Source organism: Drosophila navojoa, chromosome 3, assembly GCF_054131105.1.
Source record: "Drosophila navojoa isolate 15081-1374.11 chromosome 3, UAZ_NAV_1.0, whole genome shotgun sequence".
Lineage (NCBI taxonomy): Eukaryota > Metazoa > Arthropoda > Insecta > Diptera > Drosophilidae > Drosophila > Drosophila navojoa.
This window is the reverse complement of record NC_142891.1, coordinates 10296623-10322734: the sequence shown is the minus strand read 5'-3', so window position 1 is coordinate 10322734 and position 26112 is coordinate 10296623. Positions and strand designations below refer to the sequence as shown.

Below are 26112 nucleotides of genomic sequence, written 5' to 3'. Positions count from 1 at the left end.
TAAGAAATATAAAATACTCTCTTTTGTTGTATTTACTTAAATAAACCGAGTTTATACTTTACTTTACACATTTTCTCTGGACTCGAGCGCGAATCGCATGGTTTGCCTAGCGTCGAGCTCTTTGGACAACTGATTCGAGTGGTCCCCAAACAAAAGTATATTCAATAACTGGGGCTTTGCGATAATTAAAATTTATGAATCTTTTTTAGCATACACTAAATAAATTTAGGTATACGACTCAGCTCTCCCAACCGATTCAGTCAACTTTGGCAAATGAAAACAGAGTCGGTGCAGCTTTCGATAAGATAAATCTCTTTCCGCTGCCACCCAGACAAGATAAGAGTCTGTATACGTTATACTACTACGAAATACAATCTAGATTTAGTATTTGACTGACGTGCCATACACACTCGACTATAATATGGGTGTGGCAGACGAGTGGCGCTGCCTCCAGCAATCTCCATTTGTTGTCATAAGCTAATTAGCAGTTATTGTAAAAGGTGTGGGCGTTCGCTTGTTTACAGTTTCTATCAGTCCCTCCCATCACTCTGGTTTTTGTTGCCCCTTTCATATTTTGTGCAACATGTAAACAGTTTGCGCTGTACAATGTAGTCCTAACTAAGCTGAAAATGTGTTAATCTACGAAGAATCAAAGACAAAAGAGTCGTTTTAAAGTCAAGTACGGGTGAGCCAGGAAGTAAAGTTGTTGTCAAGGGCTTGTTATGAATAAAATTTGATTAGACAATATTTATATTAAAGAATAAATAGTATATGCCTCAATCGGGTTTTCGATTATATTTGTTTATTATTATAAGAAGCTATATATTGAATATTATCTATATATATATTAGTATCTAGTACATGTATTTAGTATCTACTATTTCGTATCTATTATCTTCTATCTGGTGCCCATTTATTATCCATCAATATCTACCTGTTACACTTTACTTATATACATTTTCTATTATCTAGTATCCAACTGAAAAATCTATTTTCATCATCTCTTGCTCATAGATAGATGCAACCAAGCCATACTTATATTATCGCAAATAGCAATAGAATCTTATCTTTCAGCTACGTATATTGACAGTTACGTCAAGTTCATGTAAACACGTGTAAGTAGAATCTGTTTTAATCGTTGTCAATTTAAGTTGTATCTATATCGCGTGATTTCATCATTCATGCAAAGTTAAATCTAGAACCTTATGCGAGGGCAGATTTAAAAAATAAACAAAATAATAAAAAATGTATTATTCAAGTTTTCAATAGTTATAAAGAAGCTAGTATCCTGATGTTATTATGAAGAGTATTTATCTAAAAAAAATATACTCATTAAGTTTAATATTCTCCATTTAAAACAAAATTTCACATGTACAAATACCCAAATCGTTCGAATTCAATCGCGTTTGCTATAAATAATACGCCCCAAAAGGTGAATGATGCCCAAAAATATAATCGCGTGTTCTTATCACGTGCTGCAAGTTGAAAGCAGAACAACGTGAAATCTATATTACTTATGTACATACATATATATGTGCATATATACATGTGTATACTATACGTATATGTATGTATATCTGGCTGCTACTCGTATTATCTGGCGATGTATTAACGACGCGCGACTTCTTGATCACGCATTCTGCAAATGATGTTCGGTCAATCGAGCAGTATAATCATTTTTGTCCATGCTCCATGTGGGGGTTGTTTGAGTACATTGCGATAACATTGATTCAGTACATATTCAGACTAGGTTAATATGTCAGCTGTATGGTTCACTGATTTGAATACCTATTAAATAATTGAACAGCTGATGAAAGAAAATTTCAACGAGTATTTAACCCAACAGTTATAGAGGCATATTGCTAAGAAATCTGTTCAAAATATTATGTACTCTTTGATATACAAATGTAAATTAAGACAGATTAAAATTATAATATATATATTATACATTTTTTATTTATAATTTCGATTCTAAAAGTTTCCCTATACGAATATATATTTATATATACAAATTGTATATTTCTAGATTTTGTAATGTCCATAAAATATATATAAATTATAAAGAATCCTTTTTTAGTTAACATATACTTGCTTGAACAGTTTTCAACTTCACTTATGTAAACTTAAAAACTTATACAAATATAATTTTTCACTGTACAACACTTATTTATCACACCTTTCGCCTAGGCTTTTATTTTGTATAAGAACAGATGTGCAATTTTAAAGATCTATTGATGTAGACTAACTCATTCATCTTTTATATAGGTGAATACTCTACACAATCTGACTTTTGAGTTGAGTTTGATATTTCACAAGTGTTTTTATTATATTTGTTTATCACTGTAAACTATTACCCGATTTTGACGCACTGTTGGAAAATAAGTTCATATAGATACTATTATCGCGGTGCGCACATTTTGATACTCTTAACTAGTTAGTGACAGTTGTTACTCTAATACTTACTTGGGGATTACTATGTATGTCAACGTCCAGCGGCGATGCGAATTGACACACCGGTGTTCTGCGCTTTTGTATAACTGCAAAAAAAAAGGAGGAGAAATATGAAAAAATAATATAACGACTATGTAAAGAGAGCGCGTCAAATGTTCAGAGATAAGATTTAGCCTGTAGATTAGCGTTATTTCTACAGATAGCTCCAGAGAGATGCCAAAAGCGGCTTTCAGCGGTTTCTAAAAACGTGTTGGCAACTCAACAATAACAATGAACCTCAGACGTATGGAAATCACGGTATGACAATTCATTATGTTGTAAACACCCAACGATATTTACTAAGCATATAAGCTTTGGAGTACGATTCTGAAAGGTAAGGTATATTGAAATCTATATACATTTCACAATCACAATGAATTGCTTTAGCTTGTACTTTTTGAAATACTATGTAGTTAAACGGCGTTACGGTTTCTACGCAACTCAAAAGGGCCTTGTCTGAACTTTAACTTTAACGTTCTATTTACTTTTTTTTTTTGCAAAGTGTGCATCATACATTATAAATTTTATAATAAATTTTCCATTGATTTTCTATTCAAATGAACTATTCAAATAAAAAAGGGCAAAAAAAAATTTAAAAAAAAATAAATAAATAAAATTAAAATACATATTATTAAATCTTAAAAAAAAAACTTATAAATAATTTTGTTTAGTAGTATTTAATTTATTTTTAGTATTTATGAAATAAAGTATCATCTTCAGTTTTCTAGTCTAACTGATAAATATTAACATAATGCCAGCAACTTGCTCAGAAATACACGAAGATGACAATCCAAATTTTTGCTTAAGTTATCTGACCGATAATAACCGACAGCGAGCACATAACGGCATTTTAGGTTTTATAATCTGATGAATAAACATTAAAAATATATAAGAAGAGGATGAAGTACGTACAATGTACATTTGTAGGTAGCTGGATTTACAGCACAGTACAGCACACTTTATAAATAGACCTAAAATTTTCCATTTGCCTTTGTCGCAGTTGTCGTCACTTTTAAGAGATAATCGTACGTTGACGGGGTTTGTAATACAACACATCTATCTATCTATCTGGCAACACTCTTGCTGTTCGCGCACTCGTGATGTAACGAATGGAACCATAAAATGCGAAATTTATAGGAAAGTTCCAAATAATTATAAAATATATTATACTTGTATGATTTGTAATAATTAGGTGAAAAAACGCGAGAATAAATATTTCAAATTTGAAATATATATATTGCATATTTGAATATGAGCGATAATATTATATATTCTATATATCTTATCTGATCTTTAAATTTAAATATATAATTTTGTATAGTAAATTAATTTAATTTAAAATTTTTATAAATTAAAATAAATTTAATATTTAAAGGAAACATATAATTTCAATGTTTGTTAAATGTATTTCATAGTTGTGGCCCTTTTTAAATTAATTAATTAATTAAAAAGTAACTGTTTAACTTAAATTGCATGTTGTCAAACAGTCGAAAGTAATCACAAACGGTGACAGCTCTGGCTTAACATAATTTACAATTTTTATGCTAGCTGTCTAAGCATTTATTTGTGTACTTATTTATTTTATAACTAGCTGGAATTTGCTATATTTTTTAAGAATTTTATAAATTATATACTATAATAATAAAATAAAAAAAAATTTAAATTAGAAGCATTACCACATTGTCAAATATAGCCTGAGATAAGTTTAATGGGGCTTGCTCATATGATTTTTTCCCCGAACTTTTGCTGGCATCAGATGTTTGAGTTGCACAGAAGGTGCTTATTTAAAACCTATTTCACTAAGTAACCCAGACAGACATCTCTGATAAGCGCCACTTGAAGCTGATAAGCGTAAGAGAAGCACGACGCATTGCCCAGACGCCTGACAATGAAACCAAGTGTAGGGTACAAAGTGTGTCTGCTACAACCACAGCTACAACTTGCTCCACAGACTGAACAGCGACTGTCAAAAAGTTAGACACATAACTAAAAATTAGAAACCTGTTGAAAAGCTAACAACAAATGCGACTCATCTGCTAATCAGGAAAGCTTTTTATACGTTAGCTTTTAGCTTTTTTTGTTGTTCTTGCTGTTGTTGTTGGCACTGATATTGCTTTTGGCTTGAGCATTTGCGTTTTGTTTGGTTTTTGTATAATCTGTAATTCGTACAACACGTGGGGCACTTTGGCGCTCAAGGAAAAAGTCATCAAATAATTTTTAATTTTCATTTCATCAATGACTTGTAATATTTACCAATCACGGATCTTACTTATATTTGAAATACTCAAGAGTGAAAAAGTATTTAATTGAAATTGTTGTTTAGCTCTAAAATGATTTGTGATTTGTGAAAATATAATTATTCGAATTTAACTATTCATTTTGTTATTTTGGCGTTTCCGGTCTTAAAATTTCGTAACCTAGCAACTATATCAAATGTACAAATAACCTATTATCTTATCCCAATCAAAATAAATTTTTTACAATTTTGTTTTGCTGTAGTATTGTCATAAATTTGTGGCAGGAAATTAACGTGTAAACTTTAAGCTTTTTATACAACAAAATTATTTTTTAATAGATTTGTTTTGATTGATATGCTACCTGATAAATTATATCATATATAATTTTATGAAATTTTACTAATAATACTTCATTCTTGTGCTAATTTTATTTATGTGAGCTCTCTCTGAATCCGTAATAAAATATAGATAATAATGTAATATAAAACTTAATAATTTCAATTTAATTTATTATTTAATTTAAGAAAAAAATATGTATATATATTATATATATATATCTATTTGTATATAGTTTGAATTATACTCACATTGCATATGCCAACAACGCCAGATGACATTGTTAAGTCGTATTTTATCCTTCCAACGCAAACGAACGCCCTTAAAATGATTCCATTTGGGAGATGTAAGTTTTTGGCTAAAATGAAAACAAAATAAATATATATATGTATTTGTTTGGAATTAAAACGAGCTAAATATGTATAGTTTACAACAAGAGTATGCACAATTTGTTTAAAAATAATATAAGGCATCGAAATGGACAGATTGTGAGTGAGCTATAAATAGCTTGCCCCATAACCCGCCTGGGCGCCAATCTCAAAATAAAATCTGAGTAATTTTTTCAGCTTACTATTCTATTTCTATTCGATTGAACAACAAAGAGAAAGAGCGCAAGCGAAAAAGCTGTTAATCAATATAAATATCCAACTATTGACGGCGAATTGGCATTTGTGATAACTATGATTAAGCGACACACGTCAATATCAATATCAACATCAATATCAATGCAGCTCGAACATAATAAACAATGTTTAACTAATCAATAGCGCTGCCGATACTCGATCTGTCGTTTTTATCGATGATTCACTGTAGCAAATAGTCAACAATTGCATTTGCTTGTTATTGTTTTGCGCGTTGTACACAAAACAAAATTGCATAACAAGTTAAGAGAGTAAGGCAGTTGAAACCACTCGAAATGCCAAGCACCGCCAAGCACCACTATGAGCACCGCCGCATTCTTAGATGAGTTAACCAAAAGCATAAGCTTCCTGTTATGAGAGTTTTTTTTGTTTTAAGAGCTGAATGCCCCTAGTATGATAGTTACAATACCTTAAAAGTCAGAATACACTTTTGTTTACCAAAATAGATGAGTGTGTGTTTTTGTTACTTTTTATAAAGGGGAACACCCCTAACAACTTTTTTGACGAAGTAAAATATAAAGAACCTTAAAATTAAAGTTCCCTAAGGTTATTTATGACAGGAATTCCCCCATTGATTTAATTGTGTATAAATATAAAGTATTTTTTATGGTAAAAGGCAAAATCATGATTTTCTTTTCTGTCTAAACGCAAACACCTATAAAAATATCTTTCAATTAACAAATGATAAATATATTGGTAATAAATAAATATTGTATTATATGTATAATATTTTATTATTTCTTTATTTTTTACATTATATCTAATTTGAATATAATATATTTAAGTAATTAAAAAATCAGATATTTAGGGTTATAAATGACGGAAATATATAAATGTTAACTTATTTCATAATTTACTTTTGTTTTTAGAGGGCTTTGGCCTAAACCAAAAATTGTTTGATGAATAAAAGTGATAACCGCAAAATGTATTATCTAAAAAAATCATTAGACTCTAATAAATAAAAGATATATATGTATATTCAAAATAAAATAAAAATAAATATAAGTTCATAAAAATTAAAATCTTAATATAGCGGAAAGTCTGACATGACCTATAAATAGAATGACCATGTTGATGACGTAGCTCAAATACACTGCAAAAAATTTATTAAACTCTTTATATGTAGTCCGCACGGTTATTGGGACGAAAATTTTGTAAAGTGATAAAGGAGGTTTAATTTTAAATTTCTAGCTTTAAAACTGTAGAGCATACAGTTTTCCCCATTTTGCAAGTCCCTAAAGCGCGTGAATATACCTGTCATGCCTTTTTCCACGTGAAGAAGCATTCAGTTTCTGCAATATCAGTAAACGCATTTTCCAATTTCCACGCTTTAGGAAATACTTATATTCGAGGGTATACATTAGCATATATTTTAGTTTCTATGTCTCAGTAACGTCAAAATCGCCTTTGTTAATGAGCATTATCTAAGATACCTACAATTGAAAACTTATATGCATACGTTGATAATAAACAAAATTCATTATACATATGGGCCGATTAAAATAGTTTAACTACGAGCGAATATTTCTAAAATTATCTCACCCATAAATACCAGAAACGCTGTGAATGTGTACCTATCAATCGACGTAAGTTTGTAATTATATTCTTATCTCAAATTCGTTTCGTCACAAATTCATATTCCCCCTGGGGTATTATCAAAAATCTATTTGTATATATATCGATTAATCGTAATACACTCAGCACACTTCCCCACATGGAAATACTGTACATTTTTGTTGACCCACAATCTACATACATCTATGTATTATCTAAGACAACCCCACATCGAGTTGGTGTGCAAAAGGCGTGCCACACAGAAAACTGAATGGCGGTTGTCCTTTAGCACGGTCCCCCTCGATAGATAAGAGTAGGCAAACATAAATAGAGCCCAAAGCCTATCTGGCTATCAGACTGATAAAATTCTGATCATAACAACAAAAAAAGAGAAAAAACAAGTATGCTAAATCGAAAAACAAAAACTAATACAATCAAGCCTACCTACCGAGCGAACTACTAACATCACGTTAAAAATATCTCGTCAATACGAATCAAAGCAAAACAAACCAAAATAAAAGACAAAAAGAGGAAACTTACAAACTACGCAACATACGATGACTAAAAACTTAAATGAACCCAAACACTCTGAGCTTTAGCACTACGAAAACGAGCTACAAAGGCAGATATAGAGCCCAGAAAGAAGAAGAATATAAACTTGTATACGTGCCCAATGCGAATTAGAGATGTGGCGTAAAGTCCATTAAATATAGATGTCCACACATAGACGAAACATATGTGTACATATACAAATGTGTCTAAGAACTGGGCATGTGCGATAAGTATGCACTAAGGAAATACGTTTGATTATTTTTGTCACTCATCATGATTTGAAAAAAAAAAAACATGAAATATGACTTAAAAGAAAATTTTTAAAATTGCATATTTTTTTATATTATTTGATATAAATATTGTTATATATTTTTGACTTTTGTAAGTAATTAAATTTGTAATTATTTATTTTATATATATTATTATATATTTTTTATTTTTGTAAGTAATTAAATTTGTGATTTTGTACTAATAATTTTAAGTTTTTTAATTTTGATTACTTTTAATATATAATTATAATTATATAATTTGAATATATTTAATAGTAAAGTTTTTTTTAACTTATATGTATATCTTTATTTATATTATTGTATTTTTTATATATTTTTGATTATTGTATTTAATTAATATTAAATTCATTAAACAAATTATTAAATTAAGTCATCTCCTATATATGTATACAGTTTTCATCAATTTATTTATTTATTATTTTTTTTTAGTAAATACATTAATACAGATACAATTTATACCAATACTTTAAAATGCATTGGACTATTTTTAATAAATTATAAATACGGCTAAGCATTCAATATATGTTTTCTTCAAGTTACAAATCGCCATGCAATGCCGGATAGCCCAGTTCTTCTACCTATCGAAAAATAAATACGCCATAATAAACAAACTAGCTGACTCTGTAAAAAGTTTGAGCAAAGGGAAGAAAAAATAATGCAAATCAAAACAAAGCGCTAATAACGGGTACGTGCTTTACAAGCAAATTTATATTTAATATATATAAATAAATAAAAATAAATCTATATGTATATGAAATGGGGGATATAAGTAATTTAATTTTCTTCACTTGACTTGAATTTTTCACCAAACTCGAGTACATATATTAAATATGTGCGATAAATGTATAAAATGTAAAAGTAAACATTTTGGATCATACAATCATACAGAAATATAAAATATATATAAAATTAGACGTAATTTTTCTCAATCTTGTTGACTGCAACAGAACGAAGATGGGAGTAACGGCAATAATGTGCTTTAAATACCGCACCCGGGTTATCTAAAATGGCAAACAAATTTTTATCTGGTCTTTTGTTGACATAGAGTTCGCGTGGATCTAGTGCTATAAATATTTGTAGATATGAGGATGGGCATATTTAGCCTTTGCTTAGAAAAGCTACCTAGATATATATACCTTATAAGTTTGAGTGTCTACAGTATGAACGATGATTATTTAATTACTTTATAGTAGTTATTTGATATATGGAGGTCCATAGTATTCTCTGGATATATGCAATAAATCAAATCATGTATATTTTCATAATAATATTTAGTCTTCAGTTAGATAACAAATTTGTAGATTTGTGCAAACTTCTCTTATTAATTAATTAAAAGAAAATAAATGATTATCGGAATTCTTAAGGTAATTAGCATAATCTTTTAATCTACAAAAAGTTTTCACACATTAAAAAAAGAAGAAAAGAAAAATGTTTAACAGGATCCGGGTTTGGATTTTTGTGTGCACTATCTATCATCTGATTATTCCAGAAAGTAAAATATGGTAGTAGTTAATCTTTAATAGAGTATACATCATTTCCTAACTATTGACTTTGATTTTTTGTTTCTATTTATTTCTAGGGTATCAATAAGTCATTGACTTGATAAGGTTACACGTTTCAGTTTTCCCGAATTAATATTTCATATATCTTCCTTGTTACTTTATACTTGTATTTTATTTTATTATTTCTGCTTTTTTTTTAAATCATTTTTTCGTTCATTTGCAAGCGTTTGCAGAAATAGAAGACACCGCATAAAAGACAGACAGCGATTAAAGCTAAAGGTAATTTGAGCAGCGACGCGCCGCCGTTGGCGTCGCCGTCGAAGTCAGCGTCTCAGCAACATGTGCTATGGAACGATTATGCGGACCGAGGCGTCTTTTCGGCCCAGTTTAGTGCTTAAAATATGATGTTTGTTTGTTAACACGCGCTTGGCGCGTGGCCCTTGGCTTGGTTTGGCTTGGCACTTACCTATAGGCCAGATTCATGCATTTGAATAGCTTGGTCAGCGACGTCTCGATCTCCAGGTGGGATGTGATGCTCATGCCCATGCTATTATCATCGCATTCGCGATCCAGATCCATGCGTGGAAACTGTGCCACTTTCTGGGGCACATATAGCTGCACATCGCGGCAGGTATTAGCCGCGGCGCCAGGTTTATCAAGACTCGGATCCTCGGGATCCAACATCTTCACCTCGCCATCATCCTCTAGATCATCTTGCGCCTCTTCGGCCTCAAAGTGTGAGACCATAAATTGACCCGAATGTATGGACTCCCTTTCCGCTTTGCTGGCGGCCAACATGGCGGCCAGTTCTGCTGCAGTGCTGCCGGCGTTGCTGCTGGCAGCGCTATCCAGATAGGATATGGCGTGCGGGTGCGAGTGGGAGAGCTGCAGCGATGCTTGCTGCGATGCCTGTTGCTGCTGCTGATGCTGTTGTTGTAAATGTTGTTGTTGCTGTTGGAGCTGTAATTGTTGTTGTTGGAACATGTTGTTTGTGCGTTGATAGATTTCGTATTTGTTCAACATCATTTTCTTTGACTAATTGTTACGTTTCTTTGTTGGATTAAGAAAATAAAAATTAACTTTTTTGTATTTTGGATTTTGTAGTGTGACCAGGTGCGAATAAATCTGAGGTTTTCTCAGCTCACGTTTATGCTATGCATTATGTGATTGCAATAAATTTATTTAGCTCTGCAATTAATTTGATTGGCACATTTAATTATAAGGTTTTTATTATTATTATTATTTTTTGTAAATTTGAATTATCTACGTTTTTACTGCTAACTTCGGTATATTTCTTTTCTCTATAAAACTTAACAATTTAATTTCAGTTTGAAAAATGGTTCAATTAACACTTTGCTTTATTTATGACAATTTATGTGGTTTTGGTTTGTACATTTTCGTTTGTTCTGCTGTTTCTTTAATTTGCACTTTTATTTATTTATTTGATTTTAGCTTTTTGGTAGATATTCATTAATTAACAAATTTTCTTAATTTCTGCCACATTTATTGCGTTTTGTTTAAATTTTCTTGCTTCTTCTTCTTTGTTGTTGTTGGTGTTGCTGTTTAGACCACTTATCGCTTTTGTTGTTGTTTTTGCTTAGCCGTTGATTCTTCTTCTTTCTTTCTAATGGCAAACACGCCCCGCTTTTAGCGCGTCACAGTTCACTCATACACGTACACATAGAAATGCCTACGTACACACACACACACAAACACACGCACACATGAACACATACGCCTGCATTTGCAAAGAGCGCAACTATTTAGAAATGCGACGTCAGTTAATTGGCTGATAATGAAAAAGCTTGTGTGAATTATTAGTAGACTTTAATTTCTTGCTTTGCGCTTGGCACGCGGCATCTGTTGATGACTTTTCAATTTCACGAACGGTACTGATCGGCGGCTCGCCGCAACTCAAGAACTCAAGCTGAAAAGCAAAAAAAACAAAAACAAAACCTGTGCGATTGCGTTTATTATTGCCCTGCACACACAATCAAAACATAAAACAGCTGACGCCAGCAGCTTGTGCTCACTCTCTCTCTCTCTATCTCACTTACACTCTCTCGGGTGCGCCTGCTCCGTCTCTCTCAGACAGTCGTGTGTCTCAGCTTCAGCTCTCTCTCGCACACACACACACACACACAAACGTATAGACGTTATCAGCATAGGAATTTTCTGGCGCTAAATGCGACTGGCTAAGCATAGAAGAAGAAGAAACAACATTCGGCTACGTCGTTGGCGTAGGCTGCGCCTGCACATATTTACACATACTCATATATACTCACTCACACAGCTTTGGATATACGTTTGCTGTGCATAACAAAAACAATGGCCACAGTACGCTCGTTTAATGTTACGGCCAATTGGCCACAACCAATAGGCATATTTGTAGCGCTGTCTTCCATTTACGTCACATTTGTATACGCTGACCACGTAATTTGCCCCTTTTTTTCTGGGCTGCGTGCACTTTTGACCTCTGCTTTTATACAGCTACAGTAGTTACATCGCAAACAAACAATCATACGCACACACTCACTAGTTTGGAGGCGCGTCTAGAATGGCCCAAGTGACGTTCAGTTCCGTACAGCGTAACACGAATTTACCGCGCAAGCGTGCGTTTTCACGTAATATTAATTGAAATTTAAGCACTCATATTAATTAATTTGTCTCTGCGACTACACAACACCAAAATTGGCTAAAAAATACCAAATTGCGTGAGAGTCAGATGTACGCCAGCAGCATGACGAAAGCTGACCGTCATAAAACTATTTACTCACTTAACGAAAGGTAAGTTAACAGAATGTTAATGATCTTACCTAACAACACCGAACATATATAATTTAAAGTTTTGACTTATTTAAAAAAAAAATATATATATATATATACATATTGTATTATAAACAATAGCTGAATGACACAAAACATATTAAATTTAATAAAAAAGTACATACAATTTGGTTGCTATGAATGGAGGAAATATAAATTTATAAATGCATATGATTCATTATCATTTCAAAATTACGCGGAATTCTAATTTGTTCACTGTTCAGATAGCAAGTGAGTCGCTGTTATTGACTAACATTAGTTCACTTGGAGCCAGGTTGATTCCGGAATCCTGAGCAAGCGTTCAGTATCGTTCCAAATGAAACGCAAAAAGGTCAACATATTTTCTGTCGTATATTTTGCATTTATATGGACATAAAAATGGCTTTCTAGTTTGCACGCAAACAAAACACAAGCACGGATAGTGCCCACACAGACAAAATTATGAAAATGTTAACAAAATACCTGTAAGTATCTAAACATTAAAGCAAGTGTACAAAGGTGCAACAATTTCGCAATATCGCACACAAATGGACGCGAACACACAGACACGGACACACACAGTAGCTCATAGCCATGCACAAGTACATGCATACATACATATGCATGCACACAAGCAAGTGGATTGCGGATTTGTTGTCTGTAAACAGTTATAGGTGATAGTGTGCGTGTGTGTGAATTTCGCTTGATTTGTCGATTCATGGTAACGTGGCATAAATGTTTACAAACTGCTTGTGGCATGCAACAGAGCTGGACAGTGGCAGCAGCTGGAACTGTGAGATTGGCTGATGCAATCCGCTGCAAAATTGCGTCGAAATGCGGCATATGCCATTTCAGCCTGCCACATGCTACAGCACGTGTGATGGGCAGTGAATCATGTTATTTACATGCCATCTCGCTCACACATAGTCAAATATGTATGCTTCGCAATATTATCGCCCTAAGTGTATATGTATGTTTGTACATATGTATGTAATTACGGCACATTCACGTCAATGGCGCTGTCATTGCTTATAGCAGGCAGCTATTTGTTGATGAGATATTTTGCATATTCGGTCAAAAATTAAAAATAGAAATACAAAATTATATGATTATCGCGATAGGATTATAATCAAAGAAAACATATTTTCAAAAATATTTTGATAACGAAATAATTTAGCATTTCACCTGCGCTTGGGCTTCATCAAAAGGGCTTATCAGCTGGTGAGGCTGACGTCGTCTAGCCATGCGATTTGATTTGTTTATGTCTGGCTGCAGTTTCTAATATATTTAATAGTTTGTTAATCAATATGTGCAAGCCCTATGTACAGTGCAGGTCAGACAAATAGTGCCAACTAATTTATATTAATCAAAGTATTTTGTTTTCCCGCTTTCAGAGCCACCATGGCGTCCTCACAACAAGAACAACCGCAACAACAACCAGCGTTCATCACATCCATCGAACCGTTTTCAATAGCTTTCGAAGATATCCCGTTAAGCTTTTATTCCGATTTGACATCATCATATGACCACCTTCAGCAGCAGCAAAATACCATTGACAATGGAGAGTTTGGATTTGCCCCAAGAACTTTACTGGGATCCCAAGGTCGAGCCAGTTTCGCCACCCTCAACGGGTTGCGAGCTGTTTGCGCTTGATGATCCCAATTTTCTCTATGACGATAACTTTGCAAATGGTCAGTGAATTATTAACGAGATCTATCTGTAGACTAAGTATTTATTCGGTTTCAGGCATTACGCTCTTAAGCGTAGAGGAGGCAGACTCCTTGGAGAGGTCGGCGAGTTTGGAGCTGCTCAGCGATGAAGATTTCGTTGTGGAATTCATGGACATGAAGGATGAAGGCAAGTTAATTAAAGTTTAACAAGTCTGAAGAATTTAGCTCAGTCCATAAATCAGACAAAAGATGTTCGCTTTTAAGATAATGCAAATATGCAATTCGTATAACCGGTATCAGAAATATTTGTGGAACTTGTTTGCTATCAACTGAAATTATGATAGTCTACATTTTGTAAAAAATGTGAAACAATAGTGATTCAATTTTATGCTATTTAATTTTTAGCCTAGTTTAACAATTTTATATGTCAAATACTTGTGCTGTAATAATTTATTATATTATACGACAGACTCCAGATACTCTTGCTATGCTAATAGAGTTTCTCAACTTCCAATCGGAACAAGAACTTTGCAGCTTGAGTCCTTATGAGTTAGGATAGCACAAATTTCTAAATTATATAGGTGTTTAGCAGTCTATTTATCTTCTTCAGCATCTATATGCGTATTCAACGTTATTATATTTATATTTAATCACAAGTAAAATGATTCAAATAAATACCTGTATGAGAACTTTTAATAATATTAACACAATTTCATAAATTTGCTAGCAACAGAGATTTAATTGAACCAAATAACAAAATTTCAATATACGCATATATCGTATAATATAATTGTATCTTAATTAAGATATATATGTATATGCAAAAAAGAAAATAAGTGAATGTTAATTTTTGAAGGCATTTGCCTTTAATTCAAAATCAAGAAAGACATGTTTTTTCTTCATTTTATATATCTTCCACGCAATATTCGTGGAAAATAAAAATTGAAAAAAATTGCTAACAAATCGTATTTGCAATTCCAAACTTTAAGCAATAAACTGAAATTTTGCAAAAATTTAATAGTTGATCATAAAATAATAATCAATAAAATACAAAAATAATAGTAGAGATATAGATAATTTAGAAAATAATTTATATAAAATATATATTTTGACATTTATAGTTAAATTATAGAAACTGAGAAGATTTTCAAAATGTGAGACTGTATAATGTTTTGGATATATTAATTACATCAACAGTTTAACTTTTCTGATCCTTAAAGCCCTCGCATAGTATGTTATATACATGCGGCCCAAAAAATCCATGTGTTCACGCTTTCAAGTCAACAATCGATATGTGTGTCGGCTTATACTCAAATTTATATATGCAAATATACATACGTTCGAAAACAAACATTTCGAAACACAAGCGAACTTTGAACGTCTGAAAAACATTTAGACAAATAAGTCGTCTGCCAAGCTCGCTGAACAGCTTTAGTGTTATTGTTTTTTGTTTTATTTTGAATACGAATTACCTATAAACGATTTCGAAGAAACAAATAACCAGTTCGTTGGTTTTTGGTTAAAACTGAATGAAGTAGCTGTTATACGATATTTAGGGAAGTTTGAAAATAGGAATTGAAATTTAAAACAAAAACAATCTAATATAATGCTGTTTAATTACGATATTGCTATCTAATTGAGTTGATGATAATTTAGGAATAGTAAAATATATTTTTACAATTTTATAATGGTGAGCGGTTTCATCTATTTACGTTTCTCTCTCTGTTGATTTCTATTGGAATTACATAAATACTCTTACCCATTTGCATATTTGGAAAGTCATCAAATTTTGTTTTGTCTTTTTTTTTTTTGACTCCATCGAATATGTAACGACTTTATGAAAAAACGTGTCTCAGACAACATTTTTGTATTGTGTATGTTTTTATTTTGCAATTTAATTATAACTCACAATAAACGTCGTTAGCTTTGACAATAAAGACCAAAGCAACAAAAAGAAAAAAATGCTTATTGTTTTGGCTTTAAGGTCTGCGAGCCATGAACATATGATTGAACCAAATGACTTCCATGAGCTATACGAACTAGATAGCGTCTGTCCCATTTGCTCTTTATAACTATATTTATCTATCAAGTCTGGCACTTGACTCGTGCTCTCTCATAAAACAAAACACCTGAAACACGTACATTACAAGTTTTTTTTTTTAAGAACTCAATTTACTTGAAGGTCTTTCAAAATAACTGAAAAAGTAAACCAGATTTTAGCATATATATGTATATAAATTATTTTCAAATGGGAAAAAAAATGAATATATGAGTTGAAAGAGTTCAAAAACTTAGCAGCTGGAAGATCACTGAACCAGTTCATGTTTTTTTTTTAAAGCTCATTTAATATTTTGTATCAGTTAAACAGGAAATTTTAAGTTTATAATTTCTTTGTTTTAAAATTAAACTCGCTTACTGGACGTGCCCCCCATTTCGGTATTATAAATTTACAGCTGTCTCCAGATATTGTCGGGGCTTGCTGCTTCCTTGCACCAAATGCAGTTGGTAATTGTAAGCCAGAAAAAGAAGAGAGGGGGTGGGGCGAGAAAGAGAGTGAGTCCGCCTCATCGTAGAGTGAAACGGAGAGATAGCGAGCTTTATATGGGGCGGCTGTCATTGAACTCCACAGCTGACTTCAATTGTTATTATTTTTCTTCTGGAGCCCTGACACCAGCAACGCTTATCGTTCGAGCAATTATTTTTTATTTTTATATGGTAAACAAATCTATACGAATTCTAGATCATTATATAGACCCCTCTTCTTTAGATCGATTACCTGCCACTTGCCTGAGAGTAGGGCCCCGATTCTATTTGTTGTCTTCTGGTCGAGTTCATTGAACGTCACCTTTTTACACACGCTGATGTTTCGCGAAATGTCTGGCCGATTATGCATATATAATCGGCAAATATGCTGATATATATATACTCAAAATCCGGGCTAATTAGTGTTTTTAGGGGGCCTCTTGTTTTGGGGAATTTCCTTATATATTATTTATTAAAAATATATAAAAATAACAAAGCAAAAGTTCAAAGAACAGTGGGTAAATCTCTGGAACAAAAATATAAACCGAACGGTTTGTATTTTTGAAACGTGAACCAGTTCATTTGAGATTTCATTTGGCCTAAGCTATTCAAAGTGGTTTTACCAGATCATTAAAATAGCCATATATAAACAGAAATCAAATCAAGGACTAATAAAAATTTTATCTTTTAAAGTAGCATTTTACTAATGACAAATTTTTAAAAAATTTTGAAGTAATGAAGCTATAAGAAAAAAAATAAAAAATATATAAATACACTATTTATTTATAGTAAACATACTATAAATTATACTTATTTGTCTTTCATATTAAATATTTCTTTAAAGTTTAGTCATTTATATTTATCTTTGCATACAAAATATCAAAAATTGTATGATTATTTCGCTTCATAATTTAAATTTATTTATTTATATATACTATATATTTATATATAACAATCACTGATCATTTTCAATCGCTGTGCTCTGCTCTTTGTGCCACTGTGCCAATTCTTTGATTTGTGCAGCTTGTCGGGTTTTTGTTCGCGGTCGTTCGGTCTGCTATACGAGCGTCGAGCAGCGCTTCGGCTTGATCTATTACCTGCCGGGTGTCTCCCAGTTCGTGGAGACAAAATATGAACCAACGAGCGCTCCTCCAGAGCACGATACGCTCAACATTTTTTTTTTGACGATGATTACGGCAATGAAAATAAATTTGTCTATTAATTTACTTTTTCTTTCTAATAATTGGAATGTACTGTTCAATAATTTTTTTTTTTTTTTTTTTTTTTTTTGTGCAAGGTAACTTTCTTTGACTCGATGAACAATTGCTTTGGGTATTGATCGGTGGTCACAGCACAATGAAATTGTTTCCTTTTCTTTTAGCCAAATATTTTGATATTGCATTACAGAGAATTTTGTACGATTGTGTTTTTGCCAAAGAGTTGCGAATCTTTTACAAATGAACGAAATACGCTTTGGCAAATCATCCAGGTCGGCTCTTTTTAATTTCAATGTGTACAAATTCTATCAGTGTCTTTAGTTTTTCTGCATTGGTTCCATTTGTTGTGCACCAAAAATCAAAAATATATAGGCGCTTAAAAACACACCTATAAAAATTGTCAACGAAATTCAATCAACCAAATCAAATAAAAATGATTAATGAATAAAAGAATAATCAATTTTCAAATCATATGTAACCACAAACGACGAAAGGAGAGACAAAAACAACAAAACATTACGCCAATCAGACGTTTCGCAGGGCACAGCTGACCTTTAATAATGGGAGACGCCGTCACTTTATTTACGTTTATAAATGCATGGGCAAATTTTGGCACCTAAACTAAACACACTTATTACCTTAAAAGTCAGACAAATACGGGGATATAAAACATTTCTGTGGAATTTTGTGGGATCATAACTAAAAGTCCACCTAAACATAAAAAAGACGCTTAAAAACACACATAAAAAGATTAAATCAAACAAATTAATTTCACAATAACAATTTGATTAGTTGACTAGTAATTTTAATTGGAAATCAGAGTAAATACCTTGTACTTCAACAACCATACTAAAAAAATTAATCTGGACCACTTAAGATAACGTCTGACCACTTTGAAATGCAACGCTAAAGTGATAGAAAACGTACTGAGCGCATCCGCTGTGCGAAAATGAACACGTTTTCGGCATTTCAATGCTATTTTTAGAAAGTACCAGTGAAAATCTAGAAAAACCCGGTTTGCCATTAAGAAGTTTGGACATTTACGAGTCAATTTGTGTGGGTTTTGTCAAAATTGGTTGCGATGGATTTTTTGACTTTTGGCCTATGGGAGCAACCACTGTGGGCTGGTGTCTCCCACTCACATACACATACGCACACGCATACATGCGCGCACTCTCTGTGCCGCGCCGTGCACTCTCAGTTCACTCTCTGCTACGATCTCTCTCAGTGTGTGTTTTTGCTGATTTGGTCAGGGCAAAAACCGTGCGCGCTCTGCGCATCAAGCTCAGTACAATTTGTTACTCTGACGCGTGCGTGCGCTTGGCTCGATTTTAAACACGGCTTTCGCCTACAGTTACAATAACAATCATAACAGCAGCAACAAAAACAACACAGAGAAACAACTGGAAACAAAGAAACTGCCTTCAAGCGAAAAAAACAAAAACAAAATAAGACAATAACAGAAACACAATAGCAACAAGCAAGACACACGTCTTGGCGTTTTAGAAAACGCGCAAATAAAAAATTACAAAAACAACGCGCAACGTAAAACAACGTGAAATTCAATTGGCAGCGAATTGGAATCAAATTGGAATCGAATTTGATTTGTGTACCATTTGAACGGCAATTGGCTTCCAAACGGTGCGACAACGGCGCCAAACAAAACGAAACGCGTGCGTTTGAGGTGTTGTTCCATATGAAAGTCAACTACATGTAGCTGACTCGTGTGCGATATAAAACCATAACTCTGTCTCTATTTCATTGGGTCTCTCTATCCCTCTCTGTCACTCTGATCGAACGCTCAGCCCCAGCGCAAGTGTCCATCGATCTCGCTTCCGCACGGGCCCGCTCTAAAGAAGCTGGGTCAAAATTACGTCCGGCATTCGTTAGTGTGCGCTAAGGACTTTGTGAGCATGATACCACACTGTGGATACCGTTACATGTGGAACCGTGAAATTGTGATCAATTCGCAAAAGTTGGTGAAGCGACGTTAAAAAGCGGGCAGATATACACATATATATACACACACACATATATATATATGTCGGAGCAGCCCTCCATAAAAGAAGAAGAAACAAACAAATATAAAGAGGAAGCAAAAACGAAAAACCTGCACTGCAGCTGCCACGCCTTTGAAGTATTTTCTGCGGCAGCAGTTGACCAGAAATTGAAGTCCACATAAATACATATAGAAATACCCTGTAATAGGCCACGCCCCTTCTGAGAGTGTGTGTGTGCGTGAATATATCCGCGTCATACCTTTCGCTTGTTGTTATTAACTTGGCCAAAAAAGCATTGGCATTTGTTAAAAAAATTCGCTGTGATTTTTTCTCGCCTTTTCTCCCTTGAGCAGGTTTTTTTTTCTCTGTAAAGTTCTCGATTCTGTTGAAAATAATTTTAAAAGTCAAATTTTGTACAGAAACATATATTTTATATTAAACGCGCATCTCGTTAATTTAGCAATTTAGTATAATAGTTTTTATTTAGTTTAGTTCTTGTTTTTGATAAACAAACAGAGCGCTTTTAGCGTTTTTTACAATATTAAATATTTAGTTTATAGTTTTTGAATACTCCACAACTCTCTCCTTCTCTTTCTATCTTTGTCTCTATCTCGCGCTTTGCCGCATTTTTTCGTTTTGTTTTTAAATTTGTTGCAATTCGATCCCTTTGCTTTATAAATATTTTCGTTTGAATCTGAGTCGCTGCTGCCGCAACAATGAGCTGCTACATATATATGCAACAAGCCTATGGTTAGTATATCTAATAACTATTTAAGCCTAATTATATACGATATCTAAAAACTGGATAGAGTTATTTAGATATCGTTTTCTGTTATGCACTCTCTCAAGTTTATGTTTATATACGTTGAGACCTTGAAAACCTAAATAAATAAGCAGTCTATGGGAACTTGGAATCGAATGTGAATTGAAAGTACCCATGGGTTAGGGTAACACGGCGGATCCTTATTATTCTGTATCATTCTATAATATATATTTGTATCATAGTATATAGAAATATAGTATATAGAATACACATTGAGTTTATAGCAATTTTCTAGTCTATTCAAAATCTCAACTCAGAAAAAAAAAATATTTCTATCCCCAATTTTACATACATTTATCTCTCGCCACTCATATTCCCAATGAAAGATGCACATATCCAATTTCACCTCAAATACCTCTCATTGAAGATCAATGTACCTGTCAATACTTATTGTAAATCTCTCTGAAAATGGGAGATATCTCATGCGAAATAATCCACTTATATACGCATCTCAAGATTTTTCTTTCACTCAACTGTTCATTTGTTTGCTTGTCGCTGCTGAGCAAAGTCTGGCCAAAGATGTCTTTCCGGTCAAGCGGGTTTATCATATAGGTATATGTACTTATATAGCGTATATATACATATGAGTGACTTATAAATACTGATACTTCTCTCTCATGATTGCTTATTGTTTTCCATTTGCAGTACTTTTTCTTGCGTTGCGTATTTATAAAATGCATTGCAATTTATGCTTTCTAGACGGACGTGCCCTTTCCAAAAATAATATGGCTATATATATAATCTATATATAGGTTTATAGTTCTTTAGTTCGCTCTGCAGTCTAATCAGAGTGTACCTGAGGTTATGACCTTGACCTATTTCTTTGGCAGACCAAATAATTTAATTAGTATTAGAGAATTTTTTCAAATAAAACCCATCTGAGGTGTAATATAGATTTGTTTAATATATTTTTAAATGGGAAATTTCAGGACTTTTTTACAACACTTCTAAGCAAACTAATGCTGCTTTCTCTAGAGCTAATGCTCGCCAAGGTTGTATTTAATCATGCCCTCATTAAAAATAATTTATTACATGTGTATGTATGTACATATACACATATATTTATGATCAGTGATAGTGCGAGTTGTTGGCATTGCTTATTTTTTTTTTTTTTTTGCAGCTGTTCCCCGTTCTATTTGCCAGTCGTAGAGACAACTTTGTTTGTTTCTATTAATCTCGAATTAGTCTAATGTCAGACTCTCAGTCGAGCCCGCATTGCAACTGCAAATTGCGTAGTTTGCAGACGAAATGTAGGACACCGTTTTATAAAAATATACTCTATATGCATATATAAAGAAATAATAAATTATAAAATATATATTCTATTTATATGTATATACCTATCGAGTCACTACATGTCACATCATGCGTAGCACATTCATTTCATTTCCTACATTTCGTTTATAGCTCATGTGACATAGTTAGGCACTATCAATAGTGATCTGTTTTTTTTTTTGAGGAAGACAGAAATTTGTAGTAAGAACTACTGAAACAATATTAGTGTTATAATAGATTAGATTAGGAGTTATAGATTAACCCTTGCTCGAGTCTCGCAGCTTCATGAAATGAGAGATTCGAATAGACAAACCCATGTAAATGCTCAAATAAATATATATGTATATTATATTATATTTAATTTTTTATATTATATATTTAAAGTTTAGTCTGTAATGAGATCATATATGTATATTTTTATGCCATCGGTATGCCTTTAGTCGGCTCTTGGCTCTCTTTGCAAAGTTACTATTCATGGACTACTTTTTAAGCTCAGCAAGTGTAGCAAGGTCGACCAGTAATTGTTAGGAAGTCGGCTAATGTTTAAAACACATGGTTCTCTGTTTAATTTGCTTATACTTGCCTTGCTACTAACGATAAGACGTAATCAAGAAATATATTATTAGAAAAAGAATATAAACAGTTCAAAAATTTGGTACATATAAAAAGTTGATCTAAATTAGTTTCATTGATATGCTCATATATGTATAAAAGTATAAAATAGAATAAAATATGTACATATAATTTGATATAAACATTTTATAGAAATCTTACATTACAAAGTATCTTAAATATACATAAAAAATGTATAATTTTATTAATAATGAAAATTTTGTAAAAAAGATCTGAAATTTTTAGGAAGTCTTGGAAATCTTAGAAATTATCTTTAATATAATAACTCAAACTAAATTTTGTTGACTTTATACATCAAATTCTAACCGTTATTAATTTAGTAGTACATCGCCAGCCTAAACCATAGGTCTCACTTTTTTTTTAAGAAACATGACCTTGAATTCAATTTGATTTGAGATAAATGTACATGAAAGGGTCATTAAACTTCCTGCAGCTTGACAAGTTTGTTCAGACAAGTTTGTCAATTGAGCAGCTAATTGACTAACAAATTTGTACACATATATAAATATATATATACATATCACTCAGGTATTTCTGACATGGACTTAATTCATTTACTAGATTTTATAATTAATTGTTTTTCACTTTGCAACAAAGTGGCACAAAGAAACTTTTCCATAGAGCTCTCACAGACTGCAGTTATGATTAGATTTCCGATTTTCGAATAGACTTTTATATTAATTTAATAAATATATTGATATATATGTATACGTATATATGGGCACACCTTATATAGAGTAGGTGTGTAGTCTGTTGTAAACTAGATTTATATGCTAATCTTTGAGTTATGTGTGGAACGAGTTATGTTAATTGACTAATCGAGTGTCGATTGTCGAGCGGGGAATGCGACCCAGCCCAAGGTGGAAATGCAGGGTGCTCAAGCAGGTGTGCAGGCGAAGGTCGATTCTCTCTAACACACACACATACACACACACACTCTCTCTCTATCTCCCACTAGAACAGTCCGGACTGTCCAGAGCAATATAAGTATAAATTCTATGGAATATATAAGTGCAGTTGGCAACTGCTCTGAGTGAGGGAGGAGGCGAAGCAGGAGGCGGCCTGCTGCTGCGCTGATAACCTCTGCTGGTGCGGCTGCTGCGGCTGCTACTCAATTGAAATGAAACTCAGCGACAAGACAAATAATCAAATCGTTCAGTTGCCAGCGAACTAATTTCAATATTTGTCGTCTCTCTTCAAGTGAGAATCAATAAAAGAATTGGAAAAACAACAACAACAAATAGCTAAAAATATGCCACAATCAATATGCAAATATTTACGCAACGCTGCTCCAAATGGTCCAGCTAGAGCGTCCTTCACATCTTAATGGAAATGTATTTGAATAGAGCACAGCATTACAGTTAGATGATGATATTAAAGAACAAGAAGAAGCAGAACAAAAAGCCGCTAGCAGCAAATAGATAACAAGAATTTTGATATTACGACGTAGTTCTGACAGCGCCACGGCCAGTCCGTCAGCTAGATAGCTGTAATCGAAGCTAGACGGGAAATTGATTAAATTTCGAATTAATTAATAGTTAAAGTTTAAATTGCAGTAAATTAAGTTTTAATATCATAATATATGTATTCCTTGATGCTCTTACTAAATATATTTATGTATGTTTGTATTACATTTGAATCTCTTATTTTACATTTTCTGATTGAGTATTAAACTGATTTTATGCTCCTCAATCAGCCAATCAATCTACTCTCTATTAAGTTAATATCACTATATTTTTTGCTTAGATCCACAAAAATTAAATTTAATTTCCATTTCTATATTCCTTATAGAGTGCCTCCTAGACCAGAAGGCGTCGCACTACATTGACTATGAAACTTCGACGTTTCCCCAACAGCTCGATGTGGTGCAGCCGGACATGCTGCCCGAGACCAAAGTGCAGGAGGCGAATGCAGCAATGGCCAGCGACTTTCAACATGCTGATGCGTCGATGATCTTACAGCAATTGACGCCGCCGCAATCGCCGCCACAGTTCGAGGCACAGATCCCACAACAGCAGCCGCTGGAGCAGCCTATTAAGCAGGAGTCGAAGCAGGTGAGTTAGCTGGAGTTGTTTGATCTCGCAATTGCTACAACAGTCTCACAATTTCAGCTGCAATATGCCACCGATGCTATACCAACAACAACAACAGCTGGCGCAGCCTATGGCTTCAACAATTGGCTGCCCGAGAACGAGATCATACGGGAAACCCAGCTCGTCGACGATATTGTCAACATGCGCGCCCAGGAGCTGCAGCTGCCCATCAACTGGCAGCAATACAACGATGACTGCGAATCGCAGGCATCCTCCACAATGTGCAGCAGCAGCAGCCGCAGCAGCAGCATCAGTAGCAGCAGCAGCAGCAGCAGCAGTAGCCCCAGTCCGAGCAGCAGCATTGCTGATGCGGATGAGGATTGGCTGCCGGGTAGCAGCAGCAGCTCGCCCATCCACAACAGCGGCGAGGAGCAGCTGCCAGCCAAGGGGGCCAAGAAGCGCACGCGCGCCTATGGACGCGGCGTCGAGGATCGCAAGATACGTAAAAAGGAGCAGAACAAAAATGCGGCCACACGCTATCGCCAGAAGAAGAAACAGGAAATGGAGCACGTCCTCGGCGAGGAGCAGCAGCTGCAGCAGACAAATGCGCAACTGCGCCGCCAGCTAAACGATCGGCTCAATGAATCGCGTTACCTGCGCCAGCTCATCCGCGAGTTCTACAAGGATCGCCAGCAATAGAAGCGAATCACTCAAACTGTTGCCCTTCAAGTTCAAATGTCTATCTTATCTTTCTGCTTAGCTCTACCTAAATGCCCTATGCAAAGTTATCGTTATCGTTATTGTCACGTTGCAAATGAACCGCAAGCCACCCAACTACCCCCCAACCAACACACACAGACACACCCAACGCCACAACAAATGCATTTCGATATCAAGCAAACTTTAGCTGCCTGTCCAGCTCAGCATTCTTTGGCACCTATGACAAGTCGCCTCGCTGCGTCTTCGAGAAACCTTTTGCCGGTGCTAAGCCGTGGACAAAAACAACAACACTTGATGCCGCACAGGCCAATGTGCCACACACACACACACAAATATATACATGCGCGTGTGGCACTAAAGTTGAAAACAACAAAAATGTATATGAAAACCTTTTTCTATTTTGTTTTGAAATATATATTACCATCATCGAACCCTGTGCGGCGGCCGCTAAATGTTTATAAATTTTATATTCTTTTTGTTTGCATTTGTTGTGAAAATTTTAATTTTTGACTTTATAACAATTTAACATTAAACAGTTGATTTTATTGTAAATGAATAATAAATTGAAAAAGGGTTTTCAAAAAAAAGCAAAATCTCTGATGTTTCATATATGCTAATCAAAACTGAAATGGATGTGCTATATATATACGGAAATAATAAAGGAACTTTTCTAAGGTATTTGATTTGTGAATTGTTTCAATTTTGTAGGAGAGTTATAGCTATAGGTATTTCTTGTGATAGATAGATATATAGATAGCTCTTAAATTAATATTATACTTCAAGAGTAGCAATTAATGAATTTACTCTCCAT

At 33.6% G+C, this 26112-nt stretch overlaps 2 protein-coding genes across 5 annotated transcripts in view; one reads left to right on the top strand and one right to left on the bottom strand.

Annotated features, from left to right (window-relative positions):
• Mondo (MLX interacting protein mondo) overlaps nucleotides 1-12323 on the bottom strand; it is a 29972-nt gene extending 17649 nt beyond the window's left edge. Inside the window, exons 1-4 of one of the 3 annotated variants that reach the window (XM_030387769.2) lie at nucleotides 11870-12323; nucleotides 10069-10788; nucleotides 5315-5421; nucleotides 2464-2537 (exon numbers count right to left, since the gene is read on the bottom strand). In XM_030387769.2, the coding sequence (XP_030243629.2) occupies nucleotides 2464-2537; nucleotides 5315-5421; nucleotides 10069-10628 (741 nt within the window). In that variant the 5' untranslated portion in view covers nucleotides 10629-10788; nucleotides 11870-12323. Of the gene's footprint in view, nucleotides 1-62; nucleotides 169-2463; nucleotides 2538-5314; nucleotides 5422-10068; nucleotides 11835-11869 lie in introns of those variants that run through there. The other 2 variants (XM_089256995.1, XM_030387774.2) reach the window with 2 other exon arrangements.
• A 282-nt stretch (nucleotides 12324-12605) lies between these two features.
• Nucleotides 12606-25979, top strand: crc (bZIP transcription factor crc). Of its 2 annotated transcripts, XM_030387787.2 has the most exons (5): nucleotides 12606-12892; nucleotides 13802-14098; nucleotides 14154-14264; nucleotides 24340-24602; nucleotides 24660-25979. In XM_030387787.2, exons 2-5 carry the CDS (start codon nucleotides 13930-13932, stop codon nucleotides 25278-25280), a joined length of 1164 nt encoding a protein of 387 aa, XP_030243647.2. In that variant the 5' UTR covers nucleotides 12606-12892; nucleotides 13802-13929; the 3' UTR covers nucleotides 25281-25979. The 2 variants fall into 2 exon arrangements, with proteins under 2 accessions (XP_030243647.2, XP_030243648.2); XM_030387788.2 differs by lacking the exons at nucleotides 12606-12892; nucleotides 13802-14098; nucleotides 14154-14264 and adding an exon at nucleotides 20314-20567.
• Nucleotides 25980-26112: the final 133 nt, after the last annotated feature.

Bases quoted from the DNA above. Each gene is read 5' to 3' on its own strand.
- crc (XM_030387787.2), top strand. From the start codon at position 13,930: ATGACCACCTTCAGCAGCAGCAAAATACCATTGACAATGGAGAGTTTG. The intron at 14,265-24,339 runs GCAAGTTAATTA...TATTCCTTATAG, and splicing joins CATGGACATGAAGGATGAAG to AGTGCCTCCTAGACCAGAAG. The intron at 24,603-24,659 runs GTGAGTTAGCTG...TCACAATTTCAG, and splicing joins TTAAGCAGGAGTCGAAGCAG to CTGCAATATGCCACCGATGC.